General features: G+C 39.1%; 1 protein-coding gene across 2 annotated transcripts in view; it reads left to right on the top strand.

Moving 5' to 3' along the window:
* Nucleotides 1–22,818, top strand: part of LOC150088305 (SMAD family member 3-like) — a 176,411-nt gene that overhangs the window by 1,416 nt on the left and 152,177 nt on the right. The window contains exon 2 of one of the 2 annotated variants that reach the window (XM_090370696.1): nucleotides 22,649–22,664. The exons of the other annotated variant lie outside the window; for it this stretch is intronic. Within the exon in view, the coding sequence (XP_090226822.1) occupies nucleotides 22,649–22,664 (16 nt within the window). The remainder of the gene's footprint in view (nucleotides 1–22,648; nucleotides 22,665–22,818) is intronic. 2 annotated transcript variants of the gene reach the window in all.

Raw genomic sequence — 22,818 nt, 5'->3', positions numbered from 1 at the left:
ATTAGTAGAGGCATTTGATGCAAGAAAGCAAGCTTATGCAGCATCAGCCAAAAAAAAAAAAAAAAAAAAAAAAAGTAACATAAATAAATAAAAATAACCACTTCCACTTCACCCCTCTGTTCGTTCGAAATACCTGTCCAGCTGAGCCTTAAACTTATTTAGGCTATCAACTTCCACGACAAGGGATGGAAGTCTGTTCCACCCACCAACCACCCGCTGGCTAAAGGCAAATTGTCAAATTTGTCACATTTGTTTCAATTAATGTGAAGTTCAATTAAAACAAAGGAATTCAAAGGGTAAGTGAACAATGGGTAAGATAGAAGGTTAAGCTGAAGCTGCTGCTTGTATGAGGATGCTATCTGGTATAGGGCTAGTCTGCTGGTTTCCAAAATTGATAAACCGCCATTGTGACTGATCCATTATTAATTAATTAATTAATTGAAGTTAGTAGTTGTGCCTTGAAAAAATGTTACACCTTCAGAACATAAAGAACATCACCTTCAGAACATAAAGTCTAGTTTGACTTTATGTTCTGATCTATTACTTTAATTTAACATTGACAAATGCAAAGTACTGCATATGGATAGCAGTAACCCCAGAGAAATGTACCAAATGGGTAGGGTTACACTCAGGGTAGTGGAGAATGAAAGAGACCTGGGGGTAATTGTGCAGTCAGATATGAAGTTCTCTGAGTAGTGCAGACAGGCTGCCAAAGTAGATCATGGAATCTTGTCAGTGATATATGGGAATTTTGCAAGCAGGGATAAGGAGGTGATTATTCCCTTATATAAGGCAAACTACACCTTGAGTACTGCATACAAGGCCGACCGGGCTAGCAAGGTGGGTAAAGTGCCTGCCTGGCAACCCAAAGGTCGTGGGTTCGAATCCTGCCTCGCTCTTGGATCACAGTAAAATGCAAAAACTTTGGGAGATGCATTATGGCCACAGAAGCTGATGCGCCAACAACTAAGAAAAAAAAAAAAAACTGTACATGTCTGGAAGCCTTATTTTAGGAAGGATGTAGAATTGCTAGAAAGAGTAGAGAGAAGGGCAACAAGACTGGTGAAGGGTACAAAGGGGTGATCTTATGAAGAAAGGCTTAAGTTCTGCAAATTGCAGCTTCTGGAGACTAGGCACCTGCGAAGCGATCTGATTGAGATGTATAAGGTCTTGAATGGATTGAGCAGGCTCAATGTGCCTTTCTTATGTTTAACTTCAGTTTCCTCATAGTTCATTACAAAATAATTTAACTCCCTATTAGAGTCTGATATGCTTCTGGCCTCCACTTTCCTAAAGAATTCATGTGTGAATGTAGATGCAAAATGCCTATTTGTTTTGTCAGCAACTTGGGTGGGATCATTAACAATTAAACCATCAAGTATACCAATGTGATTAAACTGTTTTGTTCTGCTGTTAATATAAGTAATGAAATCTTTGCTACTATTCTTTGCTGGAGGTTTCTCATAATCTGCCTTAGTTGCTTTAACCTCCTTTGTGACTTCATTAGATATTAGTTTATATTTACTATAGGCCTCTGTATAACCTGATAAATTATATGCATTCTGTCCATTTTTCTTTTCTGCTCTGTGTCATTAATTCATTTGGCATACATTTATGTAAATCTTTGAATGGCATTTCTTGGTATGAAAAGCCTTGTAGCATCTTTGATTACTTCCCATTTAGAATTTACTGTTGGTAACATCAGCTGGTCCCACTGCACAGAATTTATAAACTGTTTGAGACCACTGTAGTCATCCCTACAAAAGCAGAAGCCCTTCCCCTTACTCTTGACAGTATTTGTCTTTAAGTAAATCCTACTGATCAGTACACTGTAATTACTGCCACCTAGGTGGGTCTTTTGTCTGCAGCTTCTTAATTCATGAAGAATTGCCGCCGAACATCTGATCAAGGATATTGCGTCCTCTTGTTGCCTGTCTAACATGCTTCTGTAGAAAACAGTCATCCAAATAAAATCACCAAAGTCTTGCTAGTGTGTGAGTGAACAACCCACAAGTTCCAGTCAGTATCTGGAAAATTGAATCCCCCCCCACAATTATAAGACATTCTGATTTACTGGCCCCTCTATTTCTCTGTATAGTTATACTCACCACGGTCATTAGTCCTGTAACAGCTCCTATGTCATTTTCGTTTTTCTGGTGGTTATGTCACACCAAACTAACTCAACATTACACTGACCTGTTTCGATTGGATAACACTGCCCTAAATTTAATATGCTTCTTAACTAAATGCATAATTTCTTAAACTCAGATGCTAAGCATTTTGTGGCTGAGCAATTTCTGTGAGCTTTGATTGAAATTTTCTAAAGATCAAATTGTAGTTTTTTTTTTATGTTCTTCCTCTCCTTAAAATGTCCTTTTATTTAATAGCTGCTCTTATTCCAAAAGTACTGTTTGAGAGTAAGAAAGAAAAGTCACGTCTCTTCACTTTCTTTAGTCTTTACTGATTCCTATTAATCTTTGCTTGGTAACTCTGGGCACTCCTGCCTCCATGTGGCAGTGTCAGTAAGGAAGTGGTTGGGAGGCTTAGATCTTTTCACAGACAAGCTTGCTCTATTAGTTTGACAACTCATGGTGTATTCAATAGTAAGAAAAAGTGGGAGAGGAATTTGCTGTATGAAGTAATGAAATTTTTGGATATGGCGTACATATGGTAAAAATAGCCGACCGGGCTAGCCGGGTGGGTAAAGTGCCTGCCTGGCAACCCAAAGGTCGCGGGTTCGATTCCCACCTCGGGCTTGGATCAAAGTACTGCAAAAACTTTGGGAGGTGCATTATGGCCACTAGGGCTTGCATAAAACCAAGAAATTTCAAAACCGAGTTTAACCGAAGTTTACTCTTAAAACCGATTTTCTCAGACTTAGGGAAAATAATTAAAAGCTTATGACACAGGTATTTATTTTATCTTGGGAGATTGTACAAATCGTAATCAAATCTTTTAAACAAAATCTATCACCTCTTATAGTAAAAAAATTAAAAAATTAAAATGCTCCAAAAAAGTAACCGGCTTGAGATTATACAAAATTACAAATTGTATTCAAATCCTTTGAATAAAAACTATCTTCACGTATAGTAAACAAAAAAATAATAAGCCCTATAATAATAAATAAATAAAAATAATGTGAAAAAAACAGCTTGGGGAAATTACTTTACTATTTATTGCTCAGCTTTTCTCTGAAAATGATCCTTTATAAAACACAGTATATTAGCATTTTTCATGATTGACTTGACCTTATTTTTGTGTTAAAGAGGCCAGTGATCGAAAACACTCTCTCAGATTGGACACTTGTTGGTTTAATGGTCAGCAGTGCTCTATAAACTTTCTCCAGCTTTTCACTTCTAGTGCTAATTGCCTCCAAAATTTTAAATTCTTTGCTGATTTCCAATTCACTCAGATAATTTGAAGGCTCTTCAGTTAATCTCTTTATTATGCTATCATACTCTCGCATGAGTGTATCTCCAACATCGGAACTAGACGAGTCTTTGTTTTCTTCTAAAAGAACAGTTTGTTTATTTTCAGTTTCTTCATTCAACGCTAAGACTCCTTTGGAATGTTTTGCAAATAATCTCTGATAAATCTCTTCAGCATGCTTTTTCAAAACTTGCTTACTTTGAAAATCAAAAGTTCTTGAACCTGAGTCTTTTTTCCTAAACTTTTTGGGGTTGTGTAGATAGCTCAGCAAAGCCACAGTTTGGCAATTTCGTCTTTCATTGTAACTCTGCAAAAGGCTTTGGTGAAACTTTAAAGCAAATGGGTTTTCTGCTGTATCAAGCTTAGCAAGCAGAAATTCTATTGAAGACTGCTTTAAGTAAGTCTGTATCCTCTGAGGTTATAGCCTTCAGAATCATTTCAACTGGTCGTTGAAAAAAACAAGTGTTTTCCAGTCATCGTCAGACAGCTTTAGTTAACAGTACTGCACATAAGAGCATTTGGAATGCAATTTTTCAATTTCAAAAATCTCTCAATCATATAGAATGTGCTATCCCATCTAGTCTTGCAATCTAATATAAGTTTATATTCTTTCCCATTAAATTTTGCTTTAACAAAATTTTGTAATATGTCATTTTTGGTAGGCAATTTTCGAAAAAGCTTGCAAAGTTTTCTAACTTTGTTAATAGTTTGTGCAATATTGGCCACTGGAATGAAGACATAAATGAGCTCATCGGTAAAGTCGGTTTGATAAAGCATGCCTTGCTCTCTTTCTTCAACTTCTTCATCACTACTTTCTTCATTATTTTCATTTTCTTCATTGTCTTTGGGAGACTCGGAGACTGTGGCATGATAATTGATTGCTTTTTCATAAAGTACATCTATAACTGACAGATGTATACAATGGGCTATACATTGTTGATGATTTTTAGGTGTAATTTGCTTGCCAAACTTAATCATCATTGCAGCCCCATCGGTGGTGCAGGCAACAATATCCTCATCCAAGTTCAAACCAAATTCCTTCAAGTGTCCATTCACAATTTGCTAAGTTCTTCTGCTATCAAGCGAACCATTAATCTCAATAAGACCTAACGATGAATGATTGTCTTTTTAATGCACATTTATATTCATGTACCTTTTATTTTGTGTAAACGTATATTTGTCTAGAGGCAATGAATACTGTTCACCCAAAACCATTGAATTTTTGAAATGCTGAATGAGTTCTTCTTTCTTAGTTTTATAATAATTCAGAACCATATTTTTAATTCCATTCACTGAGGCTGGTGGTAATTTATCGTATTTATCTCTCTGAAGGTGAAGGCTTGATTGTATAAACTCACTCCTGGCAATTGAATTAAAAGAAAATCCATCTAAAGCAGCTAATTTTGAAATCTCTTCTTCCATAGATTTTTTAATGATAAAGTTTTCTAATGTTCTTATCATTTTTACGGTAGGTTCACTGTTATTTTATTTAATGTTAATTAGCATTAGCATTAGTAGAGGCATTTGATGCAAGAAAGCAAGCTTATGCAGCATCAGCCAAAAAAAAAAAGAAAGTAACATAAATAAAAATAACCACTTCCACTTCACCCCTCTGTTCGTTCGAAATACCTGTCCAGCTGAGCCTTAAACTTATTTAGGCTATCAACTTCCACGACAAGGGATGGAAGTCTGTTCCACCTACCAATCACCTGCTGGCTAAAGGCAAATTTCCGCACATCTATCCTACATCTGTCTTTCCTCAATTTGAATTTATGCCCTCTCAGGTGATTATTCTGAGCAAGAGGAAGAATCCCATCAGCATTGAGCATGCTCAAACCATTCAAGGCTTTGTACACCTCTATCAGATCACCTCGATGGTGCCTAGTTTCCAGACACTGTAATTCGCAAAACTTAAGCCTTTCTTCGTAAGAGCACCCCTTTGTCCCATTCACCAATCTAGTTGCCCTTCTCTGTACTCGTTCCAGCAGCTCTACATCCTTCTTGAAATGAGGCCTCCAGGCCTGTATACAGTACTCTAGGTGTGGCCTGACCATTGCTTTATACAAGGGAATAATCACCTCCTTATCCCTGCTAGAAAAATTCCTATATATCATTGACAATACACCATGAGCTACTCTTGCAGCCCGTCTGCACTGCTCAGAGAACTTCATATCTGCCTGCACAACCACCCCCAGGTCCCTTTCATTCCCTACCACTGTCAGTGTAGTACCACAGACTTGATACATTGCTCTGGGGTTGCTGTTTCCCATATGTAGTACTTTACATTTGTCAATGTTAAACTTCATTTGCCACCTCGAAGCCCATCTGCTCAACCTTTCCAAATCCTGTTGCAGTAGCATAGTGTCAGTAGTGTCCTTGACAACCTTGCCAACCTTCGTATCGTCTGCAAACTTGGACATTAAGCCTGATATACCATCATCAATATCATTTATAAATACAGAAAACAATAAAGGACCCAATACTGAACCCTGTGGGACTCCACTAATAACATTAGTCCACGATGAGCAGTGTCCATTGATTACCACTCTGTCTTCTCCCCCTCAACCACCCCTTTATCCATAGCAGATTTTTGCCTCCAATGCCACACTGCTCCAATTTGTGCAGCAGTCTTCCATGTGCAACAGTATCAAAAGCCTTTCTAAGATCCAAGTATATAATATCAAAGTTATTCCCTGCATCCAGTTCTTTTGTGACTGCATCATAGTATCCAATCAAATTGGTCAGGCAAGACTTACCCTTAACAAAACCATGCTGTGTCCTGGCTATAACTGAAGTCTTGTCTAGATGATCCTGCAGTGCTTCTTTAACCAGTGCCTCCATTAATTTTCCGGGAACAGAAGTTAAACTCACAGGTCTATAATTACTTGTGTCAGCCTTTGATCCTCCTTTGTGAAGTGGGGTCACATTTGCACATCGCCAGTCCGTGGGTACCTCCCCTGAGTCCAAGGAAGCTCTCATAATTATGGCTAAGGGTTTGCTTACTTCCTTTGCTGCCTCCTTTAATATAACTGGATAGATCCCATCCACCCCAGGTGCCTTTCTTGTGTTTATCTTCAACAATTTCTCCTCCACTTTGCTCTCAGTTATTACAAGATTCTCTAGCTTACTGCTAGAGTTGAATACACCTCTGGCATTCCCCTCGCTGAATAACTCCTCATGTGTGAATGTCGATGCAAAATATTCATTTAGTTTGTTAGCTACCTGAGCAGGGTCATCAACAGTTGACCCATCGATCTCAAGTGGACCAATCTGATTCATCCCCTTCCTTCTAGAGTTTACATAAGTAAAGAACTCTTTGCTGTTTTTCTTCGCATCCCTTGCCAAGGATCTCTCTCTCTCGTAATCTGCCTTCGCCTGCCTAACCTCCTTTGTAACTTGGTTACAGATCAACTTGTATCTATTATAGGACGTCTGTCACCTGTTAATTTGTATGTATCCCATGCATTTTTCTTCTCTGCCATATGCCTCATTAGTTCATCTGACATCCATTTAGGCCTAAACCTTGAACAATATTTCTTAGTTGGTATGTAAAGCCTAGTAGCTTCCAAGATAAGTTCTTTGAATGCTTCCCATTTTGAATTTGCTGTTGGCAGTATCATCAGTTGATCCCACTGTATAGAATTTAAATACTAGCTCAGTCCGTTGTAGTCGCCTTTACGAAAGCAATACTCCTTCCCTTTATCCCTAATGGTAGTTACCTCTTTGAGTAACTCCCACTTCAGCATACTGTGATCACTGCCACCTAGTGGTTCATTTATCTGCAGATTCTTAATGCATGAAGAATCACTACTGATAATCAAATCAAGAGTATTACTCCCTCTAGTTGCCTCCCGAACATGCTGATGTAGAAAACAATCATCCAATAAATCCACAAAAGCCCTGCTAGTGTGTGAGTGACCAGCCCCCAAATTCCAGTCAATATCTGGGAAATTAAAATCTCCCATTATAAGACTCCCTGATTTACTGGCCCACTCTATTTCTCCGAACAGTTTCTTATACTCATCAGAGTCATTAGGCCTATAGCATACTCCTACTCTCAATTTTGATCTCCCAATGCTTATGTCACACCAAACTGACTCGACACTGCACTGTCCAGCGATGTCGACTGGCTTCACTTCCTTGGATTTTATGTGTTTTTTAACTAATAGCATAACCCCTCCTCCCTTCCTATCCTGTCTATCCTTTCTGTAGACATAGTACTCCCCAAATTCCAGTTCTGCATTCCTTATATCTGTGTGACACCACGTCTCTGAAATCCCCACAATATCTGCCTTTGATGTTTTGAGCAATACCTCAAATTCATCAAATTTATTTACTAAACTCCTAGCATTGGTGTACATGCAAGTATGCATGCACCTGTTCTTTTTCTTAGCTACCCTAACACAAACCATGTGTTTACTTGTACCCCAATGATTCCCAGCAGTCTCTGAAATATCCTGCATCTTATTTTCCAGGCTGCGGCTCATTCCAATAGAAGCAGTGCAAGAATCACTTTCACCTCTGCCAGTGGCTACTGTTAATCTATTAGTCCTTGTATCCCCCCAATCTAGCAGTTTTCCGACCCGCCTAACACTGCCTCGATAGCATCAGCAAACATTCTTGCACCCTTTCTATTTAAGTGTATCCCATCCCTGTAGAAGCAGTCTCTCCTGTTAACAAGTACAGACCAGGCTGAAAAAAATTTTACTCCTTGAGCCCTGCACAATCTTTCCAGAGCTGAATTGATTGACAAGGCTCTCATCATATACTCCCTCCTATCGTGTCTGGGCAGAATTACAGACACTTTCAAATTCAACCCTAATTCACGGCTTTTTTTCAACAGTGACCTGTACTTGTTAAGTAATTCCGCTGGTCTCCTACTCTTAATATCATTAGTGCCAACGTGTACAACAATATCACCTTTTGTGCCCTTAAAAGATGATATCCGTTCTACGTCATCAACCTTTGCCCGTGGCAGAGGTGGAACAGGACCAGGGTACTTAACAAGTACCCTGGTCCTGTTCCACCTATCCGTTTTACATACCATGTTTCCCATTTCCCTGCCAATAGAGTCACCAACAACTACTAGTTCCTGTGGGACTAGCACATTCTGCCTTGGGGGTTGCTGCTATGTTGCGTGATGATCAAGTGCAAGCCCTGGTGTTGATGTGGGCAGCTGAGAATTTGATGGGCCCTCAATTTAGATCCTTCGAAGGCGTCCGCCCTGTGCAATCTGCAGATAAAGGAACCAAATAACTGACAGTGATCACTGTATTGATGCAGGATTTACTTAAAGATGTAACTACCATCAGGGGTAAGGGGAAGGTTTTTTGCTTTTGTAAAGGTGATTACAGTGGTCTCGGAGTTATTAAATTCTCTGCAGTGGAATAAACTGATGATGTTACCAATGGTGAGTTCTAAATTGGAAGCCTTCAGGGACTTAATCTTGGAGGATACGAGGCTTTTCATACCAACTAAGAAATACAAATACTGTTTAAGGTTTAGGCCTGAATGGATATCAGGTGAATTAATACGGCTCGTGGCAAAGAAAATTGCATGAGATGCATATGATATCAGGGACTTTTATTGACTTAAATTGGCATATTAATTTATTTTCTAGAAGTAACTTTTTATTCCTATTTACGATACTTAGTTTGTTTCGAACTTAGATAGGGATTTTGTAAGTTGTTACTTAGTATCGTAAGGGTATCCACATGTTGTACTAGATTTTGCTGCTCCAGCGAATGCTAAGTTTTTAATTATATTTAGCATTTTGTTGACTTAAAAAACATTAAATTATTTTTTATAAGTAGCTTATAGTCCTAGTCAAGCTCTTTGATTTATTTTGAATTTAGGTAGCAATTTTGAAAGTTAATACTTAAGTGTCCCTAGATTTTACCGATCATAACTTGCCGCCACTGTTATTCGATACAATGTATATTCCGAACTAGATAGCATAAGGCTTAACATAAAACTAGATAGCAAAACAAAGCACTGTATTAGAAATCTGTTAGTTAGTATAGTATTATCAATTAACCAGTAAAATTTATTGATCTTATTAAATTTCATTGTTAATTAAATTGTACTTAAGCAGAATCATGACCAAGACTAGAGCAGCAAAGCAACTCTCAGAGATTAGTCAGAGTGCTGTGGCTCGATGGAGAACCAAAGGGAGTGATTCTTCGGTGCATCACAGTCTAAAAAATTGCATGAAATGTGAAATGTTTGCAGACCTGTCTAGAATAGGACATGATCTAGCCAAAGAGGATAACTTTGTGTGTATGCTAGGTGCAGAGACTCTGAGGAAATTAGTTGCCAACTCAGTGTTCTGATGAATGTCTATGAGAGTTTGAGGTGTACGGTAGATGCACCTGAGGAAATTAAAGAGGGGGCCTATCAAACTCAATGTCAGAGCTCACTCCTGTGCATCAGGCAACACAGTGGCAATCTCCAAGGTAGAATCCACTGGTCCCACATGGAACTAGTTATTGTTGGTGACTCTGTTAGGGGGACAGGAATATATTATGCAAAAAGAATAGGTGGAACAGCACCAGGGTATGTCTGCCAGGGGAAAAAGGTAATTACTTTGTAGATCAGATATCTTTTAAGGGCACTAAAAGTGATATTGTTGTACACATTTGCGCTAATGACCTTTAGAGCAAGAGATCTACAGATTTAATTAACAAGTACAGGTCAGTGTTGAAAAAAAGTTGCGAGCTAGGATTGAATTTAAGTGTCTGCAATTCTGCTCAGACAGGATAGGAGGGAGTATATGATGAGAACCTTGTCAATTAATTTGGCCTGGAGAGATTGTGCAACGCTCGTGGGGTAGAATTTTTCTCACCGTGGTCTGTGCTTGTTAAGAGAACAGACTTCTTCTACAGGGATGGGATACACTTAAATAGAAAGGGTGCAAGAATATTTGCTGATTGTATCGAAGCAGTGTTAGGTGGGTTGGAAAACTACTAGCTTGGGGAGATTCACAGACTAAAAGATTAATAGTAGCCGCAGGCAGAGGTGAAAGCTATTCTTGCACTGCTTCTATTGTAATGAGCAGTGGCCTAGAGTGTAAGTTGCTCAGGATTTCAAGAGTTGCTGGGAGTCATCATGGAACAAGTAAATGCATTGGCTGTGTTAGTTAGGGTAACTAAGAGTAAGATGCATGTATACTTAGATGTATGCCAATTGTAGAAGTATAGTACATAAATTTGATGAATTTGAAAGTCAAGACAACAAAGGCAGATACTGCTGGTTTATCAGAGACATGGTGTCACACAGATATAAGCAGTGCAGAATTGGAATTTATGGAGTACAATGTGTACAGAAAGGACAGACAGGGCAGGAAGGGAGGAGGTGTTGCTATTAGTTAAGAACACACAAAAGCTAAGGAAGTGCGTACACTTTACATTGGTGGACAATGCAATGTTGAGTCAATATTGGGAACGGGAAAATGAAAGGTCTGTGTTATAGGCCTATATTAATGTGATGAGTTTAATGAGCAATTGTGCAGAGAAATAGTGTTTCTGTGCAATGCAATGTTAAAGTTGCATTAAGGGAAGGTTGTTTAAGCAAACCCTTAAACAACTTTCCCTTAATGCCATACTACACCAATTTGTACAGCCGTTTTTTTTTTATGTGCGCAACAGTATCAAAACCTTTCCTGAAATAAAAGTATATTACGTCAAAATCATGTTTTGCTTCCAGTTCCTTTGTAACCGTATCACAGTATCCAAATAAACTTGTCAGACTTGACATCCCATTAACAAACCCATACTGTGTCTGATCAATAACTAGTCTTCTTTCGATGATCCTGCAATGCTTCTTTAACCAGTGACCCAATTATTTCACCCAGAACAGCAGCTAAAGTAATAGGTCTGTAATTATGTGTCAGCCTTAGATCCTGCTTTATGAATTGGTGATACATTTACTTAACAAGTACAGGTCAATGCTGGAAAAAAGTCACGAGTTAGGGTTAAATTTGAAAGTGTCTGAAATTCTGCCCAGATACGATAGGAGGGAGTATATGATGAGAGCCTTGTCAATCAATTCTGCCCTGGAGAGATTGTGTAAAGCTCGTGGGGTAGAATTTTTCTCACCGTGGTCTGTGCTTGTTAACAGGAGAGCCTGCTGCTTCTACAGGGATAGGATACACTTAAATAGAAAGGGTGCAAGAATATTTGATGCTATCAAGGCAGTTAGATGGATCAGAAAACTGCTAGATTGGGGGGGGATTCACAGACTAAAAGATTAACAGTAACCACAGGCAGAGGTGAAAATGATTCTTGCACTGCTTCTATTGTAATAAGAAGCAGCCTAGAGAGCAAGTTGCTGGGGACTTCAAGAGCTTCTCGGAGACATCATGGAACAAGTAAATATATAGGGCTGTGTTAGGGTAACTAAGAGTAAGAACAAGTGCATGTATACTTACATCTACACTAATGCTAGAAGTGTAGTAAATAAAATTGATGAATTTGAAGTGCTGACCAAGACATTAAAGGCAGATATTTTTTGGATATCAGAAACATGGTGTAGGTGGTAGATGACTTTCATCAACTGGTGAAATACCACCACTTTGCTTATTGGAGGCTTGAAGTGGTGAAACCCATGTTTAGTCTCTAGGGCAAAGTTTCCGGCATCCCCCCCCCATACTTCTCCTTCAACCCATGCATGGTACTAAGTACTATAGGTTTTGATACCTTTCGTGTTTGGGGTTTTCATAAAAAAAATTAGGGAGCACAATGTATGTAGAAAGGGAGGAGGGATTATGCTGTTAGTTAAGAAAAACACAAAATCTAAGGAAGTGCATCTAGTTGAGAGGTGTGGACAGTGCAACATTGAGTCTGGTGTGACGTAAACTCTGGGAAGGGGAAAATGAGAGTAGGAGTATGTTATAGGCCTAATGCCTGATGAGTACAATGAACAGTTGTGCAGAGAAATAGAATGGGCCAGTAAATCAGAATGCCTTGTAATGGGATTAACTTTCCAGATATTGACTGGAACTTGTGGATTGGTCACCCGCACTTAAGATTCCGCTTAAGTACAATTTAATTAACAATGAAATTTAATAAGATTAATAAATTTCACTGATTAATTGATACTATACTAACTAACAGATTTCTAATACAGTGCTATGTGTTTCGCTATCTAGTTCGGAATACACGTATCGAATAACAGTGGCGGCAAGTTATGATCGGTAAAATCTAGGGACACTTGAGTATTAACTTTCAAAATCGCTATCTAAATTCAAAATAAATCAAAGAGCTTGACTAGAACTATAAACTACTTATAAAAAATAATTTAATATAACAATTAAGTCAATAAAATGGCTAAATATAATTGAATTATATTTAGCTGGAGCTAAATTGGCTGGAGCTGCAAAATCTAGTACATGTGGATACCCTTAATAACCTACAAAATCCCTATCTAAGTTCAAAACAAATTAAGTATCGTAAATAGGAATATAAAGCTACTTCTAGAAAATAAATTAATATGCCAATTTAAGTCAATAAAACAGCAAAAATTTAAGAAAAACTTCTATTAGCTGGAGCCATAAAAGCTTTGTACGCACAGAGTTACTCTTGTCCCTGATATCATATGCATCTCATGCATTTTTCTTTGCCACAAGCCGTATTAATTCATCTGATATCGATTTAGGCCTAAACCTTGAACAGTATTTCTTAGTTGGTATGAAAAGCCTCGTATCCTCCAAGATTAAGTCCCCGAAGGCTTCCAATTTAGAATTCACTATTGGTAATATCATCAGTTTATTCCACTGCACAGAATTTAATAACTCCGGGACCACTGTAATCACCTTTTACAAAAGCAAGAAACCTTCCCCCTGATGGTAGTTACATCTTTAAGTAAATCCTGCACCAATACACTGATCAATGTCAGTTATTTGGTTCCTTTATCCTCAGATTGCACAGGGTGGATGCCCTCGAAGGATCTAAATTGAGGAGCCCATCAAATTCTCAGCTGCCCACATCAACACCAGAGCTTGCACTTGATCATCACGCAACACAGCGGCAACCCCCAAGCCAGAATGCGCTGGTCCGACAGGAACTAGTAGTTGTTGGTGACTCTATTGTCAGGAAAACGGGGAACATGGTATGTAAAAAGGATAGGTGGAACAGGACCGGGGCATGTCTGCCTTGGGCAAACGTTGATGACGTTGTAGAACGGATATCATCTTTTAAGGGCACAAAAGGTGATATTGTTGTATACGTTGGCACTAATGATATTAAGAGTTGGAGACCGGCAGAATTACTTAACAAGTACAGGTCACTGTTGAAAAAAATCCGTGAATTAGGGTTGAATTTAAAAGTGTCGGTAATTCTGCCCAGACACGATAGGAGGGAGTATATGATGAGAGCCTTGTTGATCAATTCGGCCCTGGAAAGATTGTGCAAGGCTCAAGGGGTAGAATTTTTTTCAACCTGGTCTATACTTGTTAACAGGAGAGACTGCTTCTACAGGGATGGGATACACAAAAATAGAAAGGGTGCAAGAATATTTGCTGATGCTGTTGAGGCAGTGTTAGGTGGGTCGGAAAACTGCTAGCTTGGGGGGATACAAAGAGTAATAGATTAACAGTAGTCACTGGCAGAGGTGAAAGTGATTCTTGCACTGCTTCTATTGGAGTGAGCAGCAGCCTGGAAAACAGATGCAGGGTATATTAGAGACTGCTGGGAGTCATTGTGGTACAAGTAAACACATGGGTTGTGTTAGGGTAGCTAAGAATAGGAACAGGTGCATGTATACTTGCGTGTACACCAGTGCTAGTAGTTTGGTAAATAAATTTGATCAATTTTATGGCATTAAGGGAAAGTTGGCAGCTTTGGATAAAAGGATAGTTTAGTTTAGTGGGAGAATGCAGAGTGGTAATCAGTGGACACTGATCTTCGTGGACTAATGTTATTGTTGTAGTCTCTTGGGGTTCATTGTGTGACCATCGTTTTCAGTATTTATCAGTGATATTGATGATGAAGGTATATCAGGCATAATGTGTAAGTTTGCAGGTTTGTTAAAGACAAACTCTGTGGTACTATACTTAGGGTAGTTGATAATGAAAAAGACCTACGGGTAAATGTGTAGTTAGATATGAAGTTTTCAGAGTAGTGCAGATGGGCTGCCGAAACAGATGATGCGGTGTTGTCAGTGATATACAAGAACTTTGCTAGCAGTGATAAGAAGGTGATAATCCCTTTGTATAAGGGAATGGTCAGACCACATTTTTCTTGAATTCCAGACCAGGATTCATTGAGTACTGAATCCTGGTCTGGAAGCATCATTTTGGGAAAGATGTAGAGCTGCTGAAAAGGGTAAAGGGAAGGGCAGTGAGATTTGTGAGGAGAATAAAGGGGTACTCTTATCAAGAAAGGCTTAAGTTCTGCAGCGTCTGGAGATTTAGTGCCTGTGGGGTGATCTGATTGAGGTTTATAAGGCTTTGAATGGTTTGAACAAGTTCAGTGCTGATGGGATTCTTCCTCTTGCTCAGATTATGCACTTGATGAGGCATAAATTGAAATTTAGGTAAGATTGCAGAATAGCTGTGCAGAAATTTGCCTTCATTCGGCGGGTGATTGATTGCTGGAACAAAGTTCCATCTGTTGTTTTGGAAGTTGATAGCTTAAATAGATTCATTCATGGAAGCACTGGACAAACATTTTGGAACGAATGGATGAGTGAAATGGGAAGTTTTTTTTTTTTTTTTTTTTGGCTGATGCTGTATAAGCTTGCTTTAGCATTAGTCCAGGCATATGATGCAAGAAAGAAAGCTTATACAGTATCAGCCAAAAAAAAAAAAAACCATTCCTATTTCACCAATCCACTCATTCCAAATGTTTGTCTAGTTCTGCCTTGAATTTATTTAAGCTATCAACTTCCACAATGACAGATGGAAGTTTGTCGCAGCAATCAACTACCTGTTGGCTAAAGGAAAATTTCTGCACATCTATTCGACAACTGTCTTTCCTCAATTTCAGTTTTGTAATCTGAGCAAGTGAAAGAATTCCATCATCATTGAGCCTGTGATTCTGCTGTGTGTGTGTGTGTTAGCTTTTTTACTTAGTTGTGGATTGTGCACTATAATTTTGTGTTTTTAGGCAACCCCCCCCCCCCCTTTAGTAAATATTACCATGAATTTCTGGTAAGTGTGAGGGTGTAATTTTCAGACTGACATTTGGGGTTTTAGTCCTCCCTGAGGTGATCTTCAAAAACTGTTTTTCTTCAGCTTTGAGTGTATTTTTCTGTATGTAATGGCTGCTATGAAAAATACAAGACTCTGACCGTCAGCTTGATATTTTATTTTCTAGCCTTGTCCTCCACAAATATTGGATAGTGCAAAATTGTATTTGACACAATTCGGAACTGTAGCGTGGCTGGGGTATATTTTCTGTTTAATTATAGCCATCAATTGATAGCTAGTTTTTTGTTTTAATTATCTTTCACCCTAGCTCAAAAAATTAAATTGTTTATAATGGCCTGCCATATTTTCTTCCTTGTTTTCTATAATATGATGCTATGGCACGGAGATTTTGGAGGGAAACACTTATAGGACACCACCATCTTGGAGGTGACGTTTTTGAGTTAACAGATTCTTATTGGTTGTTGTGAATGAAGATATAGTATTCTACATGATATTGGAATATCATAGTGTTAAAATGGTAAAAAATTTTGGTGGGTTTGATTAGATAGTCGTTGGCAACTTTGTTTAAGGTTTTCTGGTGTTTAACATATACTAAGTTGGAAAAGTATTGGTTTGTTCTGAAAAAACATTTTATTATTGGATATTACGTATAATATATATGTATGTATATTGTTATGTAGGGCTTGGTAAGGGCCCTTGGTTTCATTATTTCTTGATTTTTAAGTAAAAGTTGAAAAGCAACTTTTGTAACTTTTATTTAAAAAACCCATTCAATTTGATTTTGGGCTGTTTTTAGACCATCATATAAACAGCCATAACTCTTTACTTTGGCCTGTTTCACGTCATATTTAGTCTACAGGAACATTGGCTACTCACTTAAATTTCAGAACTTTCTCAGTGCCCCTGGTGGAAATCTCAAAAGTTAGAGCTTCAAAGTTCAAAAATTTAAACAGCTTTCATGTATTTTGACTAACCAAATTGGTCTTTAGTGATAAAATTGTGCATACATACACACACACACACACACACACACACACACACACACACACACACACACACACACACTTTTTTTTCTAGTGCAGAAATTGGTGGTGGCGACTTGGTGAGTTTTACATAGTGTACATCCTTGCTCTCCAGACATTGGACCGGTACTTTTAGTTTCAGATATCTAGTGATTGGACTAAATTTCTCTATATGTTAATTTGGATGAAAAATCTATTTCGAACCAGAGTTTTGAGGTGGAACTATTATTATTATTAGCTATATGGTGCAAGGAAGCTTGAGGCTTATGCTGCACCAGCTAAAAAAAAAAAAAAAAGAAATTCCCGAGTTACCCTGAGAGAGAGAGAGAGAGAGAGAGAGAGAGAGAGAGAGAGAGAGAGAGAGAGAGTCAAAAGTAGAAGGGAATCACCAAGAAAGAAAAGTATGATGATATCCAGCTCAGGACCCTGGGTGTGCCAAGCCCATACTCACCAGATGTGAGCCCCTGGGGTTGTTGGTCACTCCATCTGATCATGGATCCAAGAAGAATGCTGAGGTCCCAGCAAAGTCAGCCAAGAAGAAACAATCTAAGGTTCTCATTGACTGGGATCCTGATTCCACAACCATGTCAGCTGCTGAACATACAGGTAAACAAACTGGCAAAAAGAGTGAAGAGTTTAGTTAATCTGCTTCAGATCAAGCTACAAGGACAGCTAGTACTGCTAAAAAAGAACAGGAGTTCTTTTTTAGGAGTAAAAAAGAACAGGACAATGTTCCTGAATTTCCACCTATATTGGTCACAGAAACAACGAGCAAATCTACCAAGAAGAAATGTCCTAAAGTGATTATTACCCATTGTGACCACAGTGTCACCCCTGAGGAAAAAACAGCAATTATCTCAGATACCAGTGGATTTAGCTTGCAAAAAGCTGCAAATAAAAACACTGATTCCCAATCATCTGCTACTGCTAAACAAAATAACTCATTTTTCTGAGGGCCTTGATTTATCTGAGCCTCTTAACATCACAACTGTATTCAACACATTTTCGAAGATAAAGAAAGTATTGGGGGAATATTTTGCTGCGGAGAGCAGAAAAGTTACCAAGATGGCCTCGAATTACATTCAGGATCTATGGTCAGACCTTGAGGTGGTCACGACAGCTCTGTTTATCAAAAATGAACGTCTGAAAGCTAAACCATCAGAGCCAATCATTTCAAAAATCTTTTTCGGGAGCCGTCCAAATGTCGCTCGTTTGCGGATATTGTAAAAGTGCTGCTGACACAAACAGTGGTCATCAGCTTCCTCAGACCCTTACAATGCAGATTACTATCTCAAGAAGATAAACTCAATTTGCTCCTCCTATGCAATGAACAATACTAGGAGATTCACGTTTAGACTCTACAAGAGTTAGTGGCCCTAATAATATAATTATTATGAGACCCTTACCTGACAACAATATTGCTTCGAGTCAAGTCATTTGAAACACTGTGACAGAGAATATCAGAAAGGAACATCGGCTTGTCAAGATAAAAAACATAAGATTACTGAGAAATAAGGGCTTGTTGGTCGAGAATACCAACCCCTCGGATGTAAACATGATAAGAAATTCTTCTTCCTTGATAGAGGCTGGATTAGCATTGGACAAACCAAGGCTCCAAAACCCCACGGTTCTAATATACAGTGTACCAAAAGATTACTCTAAGGAAGATATCTTAGAAAACCTTTACATTAAAATTTTCAAAGATTATGTATGGCCTTAACCAGGAAGAAGTGCCTGAGGGTACCATATTTCGTTTCAGTTCCGGCTCAGAAAACAAAACCATCAACTTGGTTATCAGCTTTGCCCCTAAATTAATGAAATACCTTATGCAAAACAACCACATATATTTAGGCTTCATGTCACATCAATTCCGCTGTTTCACGGTGGTCACTAAGTACTTTCATTGTTTGGGCTTTGGCCACTCAGTCCAAAGCTGCACCCATAAAACAGTTTCTTGTGGCCACTGTGCTAACGGTGGCCATGTGTATGCAGACTGTCTGCATAAGGATGACACTCCCAAGTGTGTCAACTGCAAACGAAGAAATAAGGATTATCAACATTCAATCCGAGACAACCAATGTCCGGAATACATAAAGGCAGTCAAAATGGCAAATAAGAGACCCCAATATGAATAGTACGGCCTGTTCAAACCTGTTATTAGGTAATTTCAATTTCAAAGGAATAAAAATCTTGCAGATTAATGGACAGAGGTGCAGAGCAGTCATGGACGAAATCAGAGCAACAGCAATAGAGCACAAAATTGACGTAATTTGTATTCAAGAACCATACTACTCTATGCAGGTAGGAAGAGCAATTAATAAAGTCATGGATTTTCCCACTTCAGCAAGGTTAGTACATTCATGGGAAATTCCTCCCAAGGCAGCCATCAGTTTTAAATAATGACTTGGTTGTCACCGTGATTTCAGAAGACTACTCTAACACTGATTTGTTTGATGATATCTGCACCGTTCACATCCTTTTATTTAGCTTCGGTGTACTGCCCACCATCTGAGGACATTCAGTTGTCACTCCATCTTGATAAAATATGCTCAAAATTCTCTTCTAAAAATTTAATCATTTCGGCAGACTTAAATGCGGCACGGTAGGATTTTTTTTTTTTTTTTAAATGTGAACCCCAAACACGAGAGGTATTAGAACCTATAGTACTTAGTACCGTGCTTGGGTTGGAGGTTGAGAAGACGAAAGAAGATATTTGTTGACATTGGACTTGAACTTCTGCAGATTGTAATTTTCAGAAAATACGTATGAAGGAAGGTTGTTCCAGAAAACGGCAGTTGAATGAATAAATGAGGAAGATGAAAAGTTGGTTCTGTGGGTTTGAAGTTGGACAGTAAATGGATGTTGGCTGGTTGTGGCACGTGTTCGGACTGTTTTGAAAGAGACAGCGGGAATTATAGAAGCTAATTCAGAAGAACAGTGCCCATGGAAGTATCTGTAGAAGAGGCATGCAGCAGAAACAGTGCGTCTATGAGACAGCGAGTGGAGAGACTCTGTTATAGATGAATCATTAATTAACCTAACTGCCCTCTTCTGAATGGAATCAAGAAGCCTGAGAGAGGTTTTGGGGGCACCACCCCAGATGTGGGAACAATATTCCATGGCAGGGCGGATTTGCGATTTATACAGAGTGAGCAGCTGTTTGGAAGAAAAGTAATGCTGAGAGTGAAAGAGAAAACCAAGTTTTTTAGATGCAGAGGAAGCAATATTTGTAATGTGCTTGTGCCAAGAGAGATTAGAAGTCAGGGTAATCCCCAAAAGAGATATATCCTTTTGCCTAGAAATTGGAGTGTCACTAAAGATAAGCATAGGAGCAGAAGAATCCTTTTTGCGAGATATAAGACAAGACTGAGTTTTAGAAGGGTTGAAATCAACTAAGTTGCCTTTGCCCCACTGGAGAATTACCTGAAGATCGGCATTTAAGGAATTGGTAGCAGATTTTCGAGAAGTTGAAGCTGATTGAGCAGGACAAGGTTTCTCAAAATGGAAAGTTGAATGCAATGTGCTATCATCGGCAAAACTATGGATAGGATTTCCAGTCAATGGAAGAAGGTCATTGATATACAAGAGGAAAAGAGTGGGGGAAAGAACTGAACCTTGGGTGACACCGGCATTAGTGGAGAAGTTAGAAGACAGAGAGCCAGCAACCATCACCCTCAGTGAGCGATCAGAGAGAAAACTGGATAACCAATTACTAAAAACAGTTGGCAAACCATAAGATGGAAGCTTGTTTAGAAGACCTTTATGCCAAACACGATCAAAAGCCTTTGAGATGTCAAGAGCAACTACTTGTGTTTCACCGAACCTTTCCATTGAATTAGTCCATAAATGGGTAACATAAGCCAGAATATCACCAGTGGATCAACACTGACGGAATCCATACTGGTGATCGTTGATCAGACGGAAGGTTTCTAGGTAGTTTAAGATTTGGCGGTTAATTGATTTCTCCATTACTTTAGAAAGAGTAGAAGTAATTGCAATGGGACGATAATTGGATGGGAGAGATTTGTCACCCTTTTTAGGAACTGGCTGGATATGAGCAAATTTCCAAGCAGAAGGAAAAACACCTTTAGAATAAGAAAGTGAAAAAAGGCAGTAAAGAAGGAGTAAGTTCAGGAGCACAGGTTTTGAGAACAAGTGGAGAAATACCATCAGGACCTGGAGCTTTCTTAGCATCAAAATTCATCAAAATCCTTCTGATATCCTTTTGACGGAAGACCACAGGAGGCATTGAATGGAGTGTGTTGGGAATGGTGGGAGGTGTTTTACCAAGATCATTAATACATGAGCTGGAAGAAAAATGGGATGCTAGCAGGTCAGCTTTATCCTTGGCTGAAGTGACAACAGAACCATCTGGTTTGGACAGAGGTGGGAGCAGAGATGGGCAAAAGTAGTCAATAGCTTTGGCAAGAGACCAGAATGCTCGGCTACCATTAGGGCAAGAAGCAAGTTTTCTACTCTTAGCCTGTTCAAACTCTTGTTTGGACTGATTAATAACTGCTTTACAATTGTTGCGAGCTTTGGTGTAGGCAGAAAATGAAACTGAAGAATTAGAAACAAGCCAATTACGATATGCAACATTCTTCTCTTGGACAGCCTCAGCACATTTATTGGAAAACCAAGGTTTAGATAAAGGACGAGATTTTAATGTGGAGTGTGGGATAAAGGATTCCATTCCTGTAAGAATAATTTCACTGACATGATCTGAGCAAACGTTGACATCAAAAGTTTTGAAACAGTAATCCGACCAAGGAAAAGAAGAAAAGAAGTCTCGCAGGTCATCCCATTTTGCATTCTTGTAATGCCAAACAACACGAGGTTGGGAATAGCCATGAGATAAAGGTTCCATTGGAGAAGAGACAATCACCAAGTTGTGATCTGAAGTGCCTAAAGGGGCTCTCACTTCGACCGTGTACTTAGAAGGGTTGTTTGTGAGAAAAAGATCAAGCATATTGGCTGTATGATTAGGATTGTCCGGTATTCTTGTAGGAAAATGAACAATCTGTGCTAGGTCATTAGTAATTGCAAAAGCCTCAGCATCTCGACCTGCTGGGTCGGTGTGACTAGAAAACGGAAGCCAGCTGGGGTTGTGAACATTAAAATCACCAAGGAAAATTACCTCACTGTTAGAAGAGTTGGACTGGAGAAAGTCAAGTTGCAACGAGAGGAAGTCAAAGAGCTCCAAGTGATTAGTGGAGTTGGGAGAACGGTAGAGACAACAGATGAATTTGACACAATGAGGTAGAGAGATTTTTAGCCAGAGAAGATCAAAGAGAGGAGATTCCAAATTGCCAAGTCTCTGACAGGGAATATCAGAACGGACATATGCACAAGTACCACCTTTGAGGCGAAAGGAATCATACAGCGAATAATTTGGGCATCTGAGATGAGCAGCAGATGAATCAACCGATAACTGAGATTCTGTCAGAAAAAGTACATGAGGTTTGGCAAACTGCAAGTGGAAATGGACATCATTGAGATTAGAATTGAGACCACGTATATTTGTGAAATGAATTAGGAAGTCCTTGGGAGGTTTAGATCTTTTCGCAGATAAGCTTGCTCTATTAGTTTGACAATTCATGGTGTATTCAATAGTAAGAAAAAGTGGATGGGACATGCTGTATGAAGTAATGAAATTTGTGGATATGGCGTACATGAGGTAAGAATATACCCAGATCCTTGTCATAACGTGGCCTCGACAATGCTCCCCGCATACACACTACTCGGACTCCCTCCAGTCACTATCTGGCAGAGTAGAGGTAGCAAGATTATACACTAGCTGATCCGGAAGCCTCCTAGAGAGTTACCAATAAGTCCGGTCCGGTGTACTAACTAGCGGCCCGCCTGCGAAAACCGTTTTAGAGCTGTACCCTCGAAATGTAAGGAATATTGGATCTCGCCACGACGTTCATCATAACCTCAAAAGTCATCAATCATACTGCATGATGGAAGAGATAGGGAAGGGTTGACCGGAACTTAGCTCTAGAGACTAAACATGGGTTCCACCACTTCAAGCCTCCAATAAGCAAAGTGGTGGTATTTCACCGGTTGATGAGTCATCTTCCACCTAGTGCTGCCTGGTAACATAGAGGGCCGGCGTTCCTCCATGTGGTGTGGGCGCCACAGCTCAACCCCTGCTTACGTTGGTTCACACCTGGGTGGTCACCCACCATGTACTTGTGCATGGAGGTTATATCCAGG

Source organism: Mastigoproctus giganteus, chromosome 3, assembly GCF_048544385.1.
Source record: "Mastigoproctus giganteus isolate SK-2022 chromosome 3, ASM4854438v1, whole genome shotgun sequence".
In the NCBI taxonomy this organism is placed as follows: domain Eukaryota; kingdom Metazoa; phylum Arthropoda; class Arachnida; order Uropygi; family Thelyphonidae; genus Mastigoproctus; species Mastigoproctus giganteus.
The sequence above is the reverse complement of the archived record's forward strand: the minus strand, read 5'-3'. Positions and strand labels throughout refer to the sequence as shown.